The sequence below is a fragment of the Siphateles boraxobius genome, unplaced genomic scaffold (assembly GCF_051911475.1).
Source record: "Siphateles boraxobius isolate OS27281-9 unplaced genomic scaffold, OSU_SipBor_1 6, whole genome shotgun sequence".
Lineage (NCBI taxonomy): Eukaryota > Metazoa > Chordata > Actinopteri > Cypriniformes > Leuciscidae > Siphateles > Siphateles boraxobius.
In genome coordinates this window covers 35129560-35141976 of record NW_027509186.1, presented here as the reverse complement: position 1 = coordinate 35141976, position 12417 = coordinate 35129560, and the positions used below count along the sequence as shown (strand labels likewise).

The 12417-nt window shown below is 41.9% G+C and overlaps 1 protein-coding gene across 1 annotated transcript in view; it reads right to left on the bottom strand.

Annotated features, from left to right (window-relative positions):
• The window catches only part of LOC143716520 (uncharacterized), a 31098-nt gene that overhangs the window by 6941 nt on the left and 11740 nt on the right, over nucleotides 1-12417 (bottom strand). The window contains exons 12-14 of the mRNA XM_077209074.1: nucleotides 8077-8311; nucleotides 4731-5062; nucleotides 1394-1557 (exon numbers count right to left, since the gene is read on the bottom strand). Of these exons, the coding sequence (XP_077065189.1) occupies nucleotides 1394-1557; nucleotides 4731-5062; nucleotides 8077-8311 (731 nt within the window). The remainder of the gene's footprint in view (nucleotides 1-1393; nucleotides 1558-4730; nucleotides 5063-8076; nucleotides 8312-12417) is intronic.

The following is a 12417-nucleotide window of genomic DNA, read 5'->3' as shown; positions in this document are numbered from 1 at the left end:
GCTTTTAACTCAAGAAAATCCATGTTGCCATGTTGTTATCTATCAAACGCTGCAGTGATACTTACCTTGTGTCTTCTGAATTCAACTTGTCGGTTCTCGGGAATAAGTCGAACTGAACGATGTTTTTTGTTTTGTCATGGGTAACCTGCTCCTCCACATGTTGTGGCATCAAGGAAGTTGGCAATGGCCCAGAGTCTCAGCCTCCCCTTACGAAAAAGAAGTATACTTCAAGTCCATTTTATGAAGTATACTTAAGTAATGTTCAAGTATATTTTTAAGTATAATTATGTAGTGACTAATGTCAATATGTACTAGTAGTAAAATTGTAAGTGTACTATTTTAATACTGCTTGGGACTAAATTGGCCCACTTTTAGTATAAAATGGTATAAGTGTACTATAAGTGTAACTGTAGAATAGAGTCATACTATTCAGTAGCCCTCTGCTTGTTTCCATGGCAAGGACCCACCCAATCTCACCTGATCTCACTTCCTCCTAATCAATGGTTCACTTTATAAGCCCCACCCATTCCTTTGTTCTGCTGGCAGCAACACAAACCACATGTGAGGACCCTCAGTCTCTGTGATTCAGATACTATCCATGGTTGTGCGTGATAAAAAAAAACATAACCGTCAAGCCCCATCATCTCACGTTGCTCCTCATGTGTGAACAGTGGCAATAAATGGCTTAAACGGAATCCTTTGTCCCTTCTCCATTCTTATCGATGTACCATGGTGATGCTCAAACTCCTGTGAACCAAAGCTAGATAGATTTTACAAGTGGTCCTTCGAGCCGGAGCCTGAGCATTGTCATGGCTGAAGGGAACTCACCTCTAACCCATGGAGCACTTAATCCTCGACGCAAGATTCGTCCACCCAAGCGCCTGGAGGACTATGAAGTTGGCTATGAGAATAGAGTTACCAACCCAGATTGCACACATGTTCCACATGAGGGTCAACAGGAAGAACTTCAAGTAGATGATGAGGAAGAGAATCCTGAGCACTCTGAAAACAGAATACGCTATATTAATCCTAGTGAGACTCCACCACCTCCTACCCCCGTCACCAGACCATTTCCATCTACATTTGCCACCAGACAGCAAGACGGCACTCCAGAACTGAGCCAAGCTGACATAGTTAAACAGTTACTTGAAACCGTGACAATGGTGAAGCAGCAAGGAAGGATGTTGCAGCGTCTCATGGAGAGACATGAAGCTTCAAGCCCAGAAGGCAGCTATTCCTCTGCAACCAGTCAACAAGACGATCACTCACATGAACGAAATCAGATGACAGTGGGGTCACCCCCACCACCGCCAGCTCTTTGCCATGAACCAACAGCCTTAGCTATGGCTCAGCCCAGAAACCCTCGAAGAGGAAATGAAGTATCAGGGCTTACTCAGGTAGTTTCACGCCCCCTTTACTCACAAAATCGCCCTTCTCCTTCAGTCCATCAATCAGACCTCTTGCATGAACTAGCCCGGCATCAGCTTGCACCTCCTCTACCTCCTGTTCCTCTACAGTCCAGACCCATGTATTCTCTCGGAGGAGCTGCAGCACCCCCTGCTGACAGGCATAGGCGTTACAGACCAGTTGAACCTCCTAAGTTTCCTGACCTTACCAGAGAGGATGAGGTGCAATATAGAATGTTGCGAATGGCACTGACCAACCTACTGGATCCACATGAAACTGAGGAATTTAAGTATCACATTCTTCTCGACCATCTGAAGGTGGACCAGGCCAGACGTTTGGCTTTAGCCTATTCATATGCGCCCCAGCCATTCACCGAAGCCTTAAGGGCACTAGATGAACGCTATGGCCAACCACGCCAGTTGGTACTTAAAGAACTGAGGAACATCATGGCCCTTCCTCCTGTACGCCCCGGAGATGGTCATGCCCTAGATGTCTTTGCCCTGCGAGTCCAAGCACTAGTTGGGCTGTTAAGAACTATGGCTAGCCAAGGCACTGCTGAACTCCTCTGTGGCTCACATGTAGACAGGCTATTGGAGAAACTCCCGAACGAACAGGTTAGCCGCTTTAAACGCCATATGCACAGGAACCAAGTAGATGCCAACTATGCCCTCATCGACCTCTCTGAATGGCTGCAAGTAGAGTCCCGTTGTCAACCCAGGCGGGATTACACAGGTCCAAATCCCTCTCGAGTACACCGACCATTTGCTTCTACTCAAGCAACTACAACTATACTCCACGGAGCAAACGGCATCAGTGAGCGTGGGGATCCCCAAATGCCTTTAAGGTCTTCGTGTGCCTACTGTAGCTCTTCAAGTCATCACATAAGTCACTGTGCTGATTTCAAGGCCCTCAGCAAACAACAAGTTATAGGATGGATCAAGGAAAATAGGAGGTGTTGGCGCTGTGCCCGACCACATGTTGCAGCTAAGTGCACACTAAACAGAGACTGTAATATATGTAAGCGGAGACATCTACAAATACTCTGCGAAATTAACAAGAAACCTGATACAAATTCCTACCTTGTTAATTCCACAGCTCACACCCTGTACCTAGATCGCCCAAGTCATACTGGTCAAGTCCTTTTGAAGCTGGTTAAAGTCATCTTGCGAAATGGCAGACGCACCATGGAGACGTTCGCCCTCCTGGATGATGGTTCAGAAAGAACTATCCTTTTGCAATCAGCAGCTCACAGCCTACAGCTTGATGGAGAACCAGAGGATTTAGCGCTCAGAACTGTGAGACAAGGAGTGGAGATCCTCCAGGGGGCTACCGTTTCCTTCAAGGTGAGCTCTGCTTCAAGTTCTGGTGAACTCGATATTAACCATGCCTTTACTGCTGATCGACTTGCCTTGTCGGAGCACACACACCCTGTTCTTTCCCTTCAACGGAAATATAGACACTTATATGGACTGCCATTGACACCAATGCATAAGGTCACCCCACTACTTTTAATTGGTTCAGACCATAACCACTTGATTTCACCTATTGCCCCAGTTCGATTCGGTCCATCAGGAGCACCAGCAGCTGTTAAGACTCATCTGGGCTGGACATTGCAAGGTCCAACGGGGGAGATTGAATCTCTCCCTTCTGTTGCTACATGCTTCCATACCTCCATTGCCTCTCGATGTGATGAGTTGTATCAAAATGTGGAAAGGCTCTGGCAATTGGACACAATTCCCAGTCGAAATGAAAAGGCAGCCACTCGGTCCAAGCTGGACAATCAGGCAGTGAATTTGCTTGAGGTAGCCACAAAGAGAGTTCTAGTGGATGGAGTCTATCGCTATGCGACACCCCTCTTGAGGATCCCAGATGCGCCCCCCTTAAAGGCCCCTCCACAGGCCACCATGGCCCGACTGCGTGCCATTGAATCCAAGTTGGCGAAGGATCCTAAGAAAGCAGCAGCCTATAACACTGAGGTCTCCAAACTTGAACAGGCAGGTCATGTTAAAATGATTACCACAGAGGAAGCTGAAGGCTCAGCTGAGGCCTGGTATATACCCCATCACATGGTGACACATAATGATAAGAATCGCCTTGTTTTTGACTGTTCGTTTGACTACCGAGGCCAAAACTTGAACAAGATCTTACTACCTGGACCTACACTGGGGCCTTCCCTCCTTGGAGTCTTACTCCGTTTTCGAGAACATGCTGTCGCCATTAGTGGCGACATACAGGGCATGTTTCATCAAGTCCAGCTTTTGACCAAAGACAAGCCCCTCCTTCGTTTTCTTTGGCGGGACAAGAGGAAGGATGCCCCTCCAACCATCTACGAATGGCAAGTCCTTCCCTTTGGGACTACTTGTAGCCCCTGTTGTGCTATCTTTGCCCTTCAAAGGCACATCGAAAATCATACTCAGCCGAATGACTCGGTGCGCCATTCAGTAGAGAGGGGATTCTACGTTGATAACTGCCTTCAAAGCTACCCCACAGTTGCTATGGCCCGTCAGACTCTCGATCAGTTGAGGTCAATTTTGTCCACTGGAGGCTTTAACATTCGACAGTGGGCCAGTAATGACCCGATGGTCATCAGTCACTTACCACCAGAAGCAAGATCTAAAAATAGTGAGTTCTGGCTCTCTAGAGATACTATGCCCTCAACGGAATGTACTCTTGGGCTGCTGTGGAATTGCCAGACAGATCGTCTCGGTTACAGAGGCCAGGCAACAGAATCATCCACCATAACAATGCGGTACATTTACCATGTCCTTGCCAGCCTCTATGACCCCTTAGGGTACCTTATCCCTTATACGACCAGGGCAAAGGTCCTAGTCCAGCGGCTGTGGGACAAGCGACGAGATTGGGATGATCCCTTATTACCCTGTGACCTACTTTCTGCTTGGAACTCCTGGAGTGATGAACTGTCAATTCTCCCGACAGTAACCATGCCTCGATGTTATACGTCTATCAGTGCCCCACTGCCCTCTACACAAGATCTTCACATATTTTGTGATGCATCGGAATCTGCTTATGGTGCAGTGGCATACCTTCGGTCGGAGGGTGGGAACCAAGTTCAAGTAGCCTTCTTGCTTGCTAAATCTCGTGTGGCACCAAAGAAACAGCAGTCCATTCCTAGATTAGAGCTCTGTGCTGCATTAGTTGGTTCCCGTCTTTGTGACTTTCTCAGAACAGAACTGACTCTCCCTATCAGACGTACCATCCTTTGGTCAGATTCAACCACTGTACTTACTTGGTTGCGGACCGATTCATGCCGCTTTAAGGTCTTCGTTGGTACTAGAGTGTCTGAGATACAAGAACTTACTAACTGCCAAGACTGGAGGTACGTCAATACAGCCGATAATCCAGCTGATGACCTTACGAGGGGTAAAGCCCTTGGAGAGCTCCAACGGCCCAACCGGTGGAGCCAAGGCCCTCATTTCCTTTCTCAACCCCCTGGTACCTGGCCTCAACCCCCTGATGGCTCCAACAATGGAGATCAACATCACCTTGAAATTAAACCTTCCTTTTGTGGAGCAGTTGGCACTATCAGGTCGGTCCCAGACTTCAGCCTTTATGGAACTTATCAAGCCCTCCTTGATGCTTCTGTCCAGTTGAAGCACCCCCAAACGCTCAGGTAACCTCAACTCCAGCAGATTACCTTCAGGTAGAGACAGAAATTCTGAGACAGGCACAGATGGATAGCTTTGGAGAAGACCTCACCTATATCAAGGCCAAAAAAACCCTATTGTCAACTAGTCGCCTACTCACCCTTGCACCCGAAGTTTGTACGGACACAGGTCTTATTCGGGTCGGAGGCAGGTTACGGCAGGTTGAACAGGAACCTAACGCCATTCATCCCATTGTCCTCGATCCCAAGCATCCAGTGTCTAAGCTGCTCATCCAGGAATATGATGAAAGACTGAAACATCCTGGCCCAGAGAGAGTATTTGCAGAGCTCCGCAGGCGGTTCTGGATTTTGAGAGGGAGAGAGGCAATACGGAAATATCAACGTGGTTGTGCCCAGTGCCAACGGTGGCGTGCAAGGCCCGTTGTCCCCAGGATGGCAGACCTTCCTATAGCTCGTCTCCAGTTGTACAAGCCCGCCTTCTACTCAACGGGGATGGATTGTTTTGGACCTTATAATGTCAAGCTTGGACGTCGGACCGAGAAGCGGTGGGGCATTATATTTAAGTGTCTAACGACTCGCTGTGTGCACTTGGACCTCCTCTGTAGTCTCGATACAGATTCTTTCCTCCTGGCCCTACGCCGTTTTACAGCCCGTAGGGGCACTCCCTTCGAAATCTGGTCGGACCAGGGTACTAACTTTAACTCTCTGGGGTCGAGAAACGCGCCGGCGCGTTTTGCTGTTTTTTTTCCACATAGCAGCAACATAGACTTAAAATACTCCGTCATTTTTGGTCATATAAATAAAATCAATACATGATTATAAACTATAGAGGGTCTTCTTTTTTTTGTGTACACTCACATTAACATCAAAACCGTGTGCTTTTGTAAAATGAAGAAAATAAACAGGGTGTGCTTTCTGCCTCTCTGTCTCCGTTAAATTTTTTTCTGGTGCATGTCTCTAAACTTAAACAAAGCTCAGCGAATACTATTCACACAAGCATGAGCAAAATATCTTTATAATCATTTAAGTTTGTACTTTTAAAATATCTAATTCAAAACTAAAATAAATATTCTCTGTTTATGTAATCTATTAAAAAAGAGAGAGGTGTCAGCCGATCTCATTATCGTTCTCTCAGCTCATTATTCTGCTAATGTGACACGCCCACGGAGAGCGCGCGCTATTCAAACGCAAATGATCTGAAGCAACACATGCAAAGTGTCAACGCCCCTCATAAACGCAACATAAACACAACAAATGTAATCATCAGATTAATGTAGCCTACTATTTCTTCTTGCGAGGCTGTGTGAGGAGTAATCCTGGTACATTTACCTCAGAACATGTGCTGTTTTTTTTCATTACGAGGAGCAACGGATCCATCTGATAAGTAAGTTCTTTATTATTATTGTTCTAATCGCGATATCATAGTGTATGTAAACCGCAAAAAGACTGTTTAAATATGAATCGCGTCTGTGTGTGAATGAATGAACTGAACAGTTTTTACCAAACCCTATTGCTATACTGAGATGAGTGAAAATCGACTGAAATATGTTGAAATAACGTTAAAATGTCTTTGTATTAGCAACGTATTAAACTGCAAATTAATATTTATATGCCCTAATATAGGCTATCATAAAAACAACAAACGATATGCCTATGTTACAGACGAAATATGAAAGACAACATTTCGTTGACTAGTTTTTGGATAGATTATTAACTGTTTACTGTAGCCTAAACTATAGACTACTGCCACATTGAATAAGCTTTTGTTCACCAATTTCTGCTCAAATGTTAAATATATTAGGCTATGTTTGTTTTGTCGAAAATAAAGTCATCAACTAGGATGCTATTATAGTGTTTGTTCCAATGTAGGCTTTATTCAAACTAATGAATCCTTAACTTTGAAATATGTATGATAAAATGTATACTTTAGTTTTTACAAAGAAATATTACACTTGAAATATTGTTATTTTAATTGTTGCTGTAATTGTAACCTTTTTAATAAAATAGCAAATAATATATTTACAAGGTAGATGTAAACAAAATCTTAAAATGTCAATATAAGCCTTCTCTTCAAATTATTTGTATTGTGTTTTATTAGTGACAAATTTGGGGAGAGGATACATATCCAAAACTTTCTGAAAATACAGTATGAGAATTAACTACACAATTACTAGAAATGTTCACCTTGGATATTATACAATTTGCAAGCAAAAATACAAGTGGAAAAATACTATTTTTTTATAGATGTTTCCAACTGTGAACCAATTTTGTAGTATATATACACATTTCTTTTCTTGTGTCCTTGTATTCTTACTTGTGGCTCAGTGACACACCTGTGAAAAGCTCATTATGCAGGCTCATTAAGCAGGTCTTTTGTCTTCACAGGTGTGAATCAGACCATTATACATGAGTCACGCCCATTTCGCATATTGCCTTTCCAAACAAAAAGTGTTTTACTAAATTTAAATCAATGTATTGTTTTATGTGAATGATTTGGAAGGATGATTTTCAGATCATTTTGAAGCAAAAATTCTAGGCGAGAACATCCATTAGTCAAAGGTCTTGTGGACACATATTTAGTATGTGTTTTGTGGCCTTATTTCAGAGACTTTAAGTTTTAGTTTTTTCAATAACCATGCATAAACAATATTCTCTCAAAAATACAAACATGTACATACATCTTGCTAATATATTATGGTAGCCCAGTTTGTGCTATATAGAGTGAATTTACACCTTTGCCATTAACAGATTTTATAAATAACTGAAAAAAGCACAAATGTTAGAGCATGTCAGAATGCTCCAGGACCCCAAAAACACATAGGACCCCAGAGGGTTAAGGGAGGAGAGAGGGAACTTAGGGAGGCCTTCATAGCACTCAGTCCATCCCTGCAAGTCCAACTCCATCAACAAAGGATTCAATTCCATTTCAACCCTCCCTATGCCCCTCATTTTGGAGGAATATGGGAAAGAGAGATTCGTTCTGTCAAACAGGCCCTGCAGAGCTCCCTAGGCGCCCAGTTGGTGACAGTAGAAGTCCTGCACACTTTGTTGATAGAAGTTGAAAACATCCTTAACTCTAAGCCTCTTGGCTACGCATCCTCGGACATTGCCGATCCTGACCCAGTTACCCCAAATCTTCTTCTGATGGGGCGGCGAGATTCCTCCCTGCCTTTGGTCTCCTATCCGAGCTCTGACCTCCTTAGTCGCCGGCAGTGGCGTCATAGCCAGGTGTTGGCAGATCACTTTTGGGCCCATTTTATTAAGCGCTACCTCCCCCATCTTCAATGCAGACAAAAGTGGCAAACACACAAAGAGAATTTGCAGCTTAATACAGTGGTTATGATCATGGACCCACAATTGCCTAGGGCCCTTTGGACTGTTGGTTGCATTACAAAGGTTTTTCCAAGTAAGGATGGTCAGGTCAGGACGGCGGAAGTAATGGTAGGGAACAGATCTTATGTCCGCCCAGTTTCTCGACTGATTAAACTCCCTGCCATCCCCGATGATCCTCCAGATCACTCCTCTTAGTATGACTCTTGGGAGAGCAAATCCCTATGGGATTTGGGGGCGGCTGTAGAATAGAGTCATACTATTCAGTAGCCCTCTGCTTGTTTCCATGGCAAGGACCCACCCAATCTCACCTGATCTCACTTCCTCCTAATCAATGGTTCACTTTATAAGCCCCACCCATTCCTTTGTTCTGCTGGCAGCAACACAAACCACATGTGAGGACCCTCAGTCTCTGTGATTCAGATACTATCCATGGTTGTGCGTGATAAAAAAAAACCATAACCGTCAAGCCTCATCATCTCACGTTGCTCCTCATGTGTGAACAGTGGCAATAAATGGCTTAAACGGAATCCTTTGTCCCTTCTCCATTCTTATCGATGTACCATGGTGATGCTCAAACTCCTGTGAACCAAAGCTAGATAGATTTTACAGTAACATTAGTAAACTTTAAGTGCACGACTAGTTCATAATTACGTTTCTCATTTGTACTGCAAGTGAACTTATGGGTATACTAGTAGTTTACTATTTTAATACTTGTAGCAAATTTTTAGTTTATGAAAGTACACTTTGAAGTATAATCTCAGCAAACTAATAGTTAAGTAGTTTTATACTACAAGTATTCTTTAAGTGAACTTAACATCATACTTGTAGTTTACTAATTATATATTATTTTTGCTCTTTTTGTGTACTCAGTAAACTACTAGTTTAGTAGTTTTATACTGCAATTATACTTGCACGGTTTCTTTTGGTGTACTCTCAGTAAACTACTAGTTTAGTAGTTTTATACTGCAAGTGTACTTGCACAGTTTCTTTTGGTGCACTCTCAGTAAACTACTAGTGTAGTAGTTTAATACTACAAGTTTTCTTTAAGTGAACTTAACATTATACTTATAGTTTACTAAATATATTATTTTTGCACTTGCAGTAGGCCTATACTACTATGTTCAAATGTAATTTTTTTATACTTGAAAAAAAAGTTAAACTGTACTTTAATTTTAAAAACATTTTAGTAGCTTCATGCATACTTTTTTATCAACACTTGAATGTTTGTTTTAACGTTTCACAAAGAAAGGCAACATTTTAAATAAAAAAGTTGAAAAAATAAATTTTTTGTCAAGGACATACTCCTTGAACATTCAGAATGATAATCAAAACACAGATGGAGTAGATTGAGTCCAACACCCCCAAAGCTTCACAGTTGTTGTCTCTTCATGTGTAACGCTTCATTTCATTTGGAAACATTAAGCAGTTTTGATTTACATGCTGTTGAATGTTTGATGATAACGTTATTTTACATTTGAGTGAGCAATCTTATATCACTTGTTTCAGCTTCTTCTTCTCCTGTGTTTTAATCCGGAAATTCTGTACTAGAAGATCTGTCATAGCGCCCTCTACAGTATAACAGTGAAAACGTGGATAACTGGAAAATTCAGTCAATGGTGAGGAAAGAGTAAAGTAGAATTAAAGTAAATTCCTATGTGCACTACCAGTGGACTAGCCTACACAAAAATTCAGATACGCAGAATTAGAAACATATCAGTTTTATATCAATATAAAACATAAGACTGTATATGAAAACAGATGTAAAAAAGTATATTTAATAGGCTACTCGATCAAAAGAGTTAACACAACTACAAGCCAAGTGTACTTTGAATACTTAATTATACTTTTAAGTATATCTCGATCAAAAGATTGAGACCAATTACAGGCCAAATATACTTGGACTTTTCTCTCAGTCAGGTATTCTGAAGTGTAATTTTAAGTATATTTTTTGAGAAGTATATAAAATGTAGACTGAAAATATGCTTTCTTATTTTAAGTTGAAAAGAAGTATACTAATAGAACACTTGAATAAACTTATTTTTCTTAAGGGATTATTATCCCGGATACTCAATCAAAATAGTAAACACAAGTGCAAGCCAAGAATACTTAGAATACTTATTTATACTTTTAAGTATATCTCGATCAACAAGTATAGGCCAAATATACTTTGACTTTTCTGTCAGTATAAGTCAAGTATACTTAAGTGCAATTTGAAGTATATTTCTGAGAAGTACATAAAAAGTAGACTGAAAATATACTTTCTTATTTTTAGTTTAAAAGAAGTATACTAATAGCACACTTGAATAAACTTCTTTTTCGTAAGGGTCGGGCTAACTGACTGATGCTAATTGCAATAAAAAACGGAAAACACAAGCAGCTTCTCAATGTAATGATTTCTAGTATAATTGGCTGGTTTTTGGCAGTGCGAATATGGACACAGCGACACACCAGTCTGCCTGGAAACAAAGTTATGTTTACAAGGTCCCTAGTGATTACTGATGGCAATTTCAATAGTGAGTACAATTTCTCCTCATAATAATCATCTCTTCTTTTAACCAAACTGATGCTGACATTGATCCGTAAATCAGTTATGAATCTAGTTCTATCCTAAGTCTGTAAACTTACAAATTTATACATGTGTAACCGCTCACCCGGGTCATATTCGCCTCGCTCTGTGCTGGCCTCGAACCCAGGTCTCTGGCATCAGAGTTAGGCGCTATAACAAGGAGGCTAAAGACTGCTGCCTCTAGCATCTGCGATTACTAGCCGGTCTCCGTTACACACACCCCCCTAAACCTCACTCCCATCCAAGTCACGGCACTAATGTAACACCTCCACCCGTGTCCTACCCTCCCCGCTCTGTGCAGGCCTCGAACCCAGGTCTCCGGCGTCAGAGTTAGGCGCTCTAACAAGGAGGCTAAAGACTACTTCCTATAGCATCTGCGACTACTAGCTGGCCTCCGTTACACTCACCCCCCTAAACCTTACCCCCATCAGGGTCACGACACCAATGTAACCCCTCCACCCGGGTCCTACTCGACCCACTCTGTGCAGGCCTCGAACCCAGGTCTCCGGCGTCAGAGTTAGGCGCTCTAACAAGGAGGCTAAAGACTACTTCCTCTAGTATCTGTGACTACTAGCTGGCCTCCGTTACACATGTGCAAAAACTAAATAATTAAATATGTTTTTCTCACCCATTCAATCCACTAACAGAGGTGCTGATTAGTGATTGCAAAAACAAAACACTGCTTTATGAAGCTTCGAATGGTAGTTAATAGTCTCTTATTGGCCCCTTTAGCTGAGCCATTCAAAACAAACCCTGAAAATGTATAAAAGAGCATATACTCTTGATAATCTTATTAGATGATTAGATAATTGCATTTGAAAGATTTTACTTTCAATAAAAAAAATTGCAATAGATTTGCAAAAGGTGATTTTATGCATGTTTGGCCTGGGTTTTTGTTGCATTTACACTGTTCTAACCACTAGGGTTCACCGTGGAGACGGGTGTCGGATTGTTTCGAAGCCTCGACACAATATGGCACATTTGCTTCAACTGTTTCAGTTTAGTGATGGGAAGTTCGGATCATTTTACTGACTCGGATCTTTGAGTCTCGTTCAGCAAAATGAACGAATCTTTTTTTAAAGTCATTTCATTCATTTCAGCAGAATATAATTAAAATTTAAATATGTTAAATAGCCCAAAACATCTAGTAGCCTATAGTAAGTATACTTACAAAAATGTTGATTCCATTTGAAATAAATAAATAAAAATAAACTATAGGGTAATGCAGCCAAAGCCAAATTATAAGAAACCGAAATGTTAATTGATTAGTCCCGAGGCATATTAAAGTTTCGTTCAAAATGAACGAATCGTTCATGAACGACACATCACAATTTCAGTGTTCCATGAAGCCTCAATCTGCCCACCACTACCTGTGACGTAAGGTGAACTTAAAAACAAAGGAGTGCTGGATCAAAAAGCAGTCTTTCAATGACAAACACAAAAACTAGAGAACCAGGTACAGAATGAGTGCACCAAACATAACATC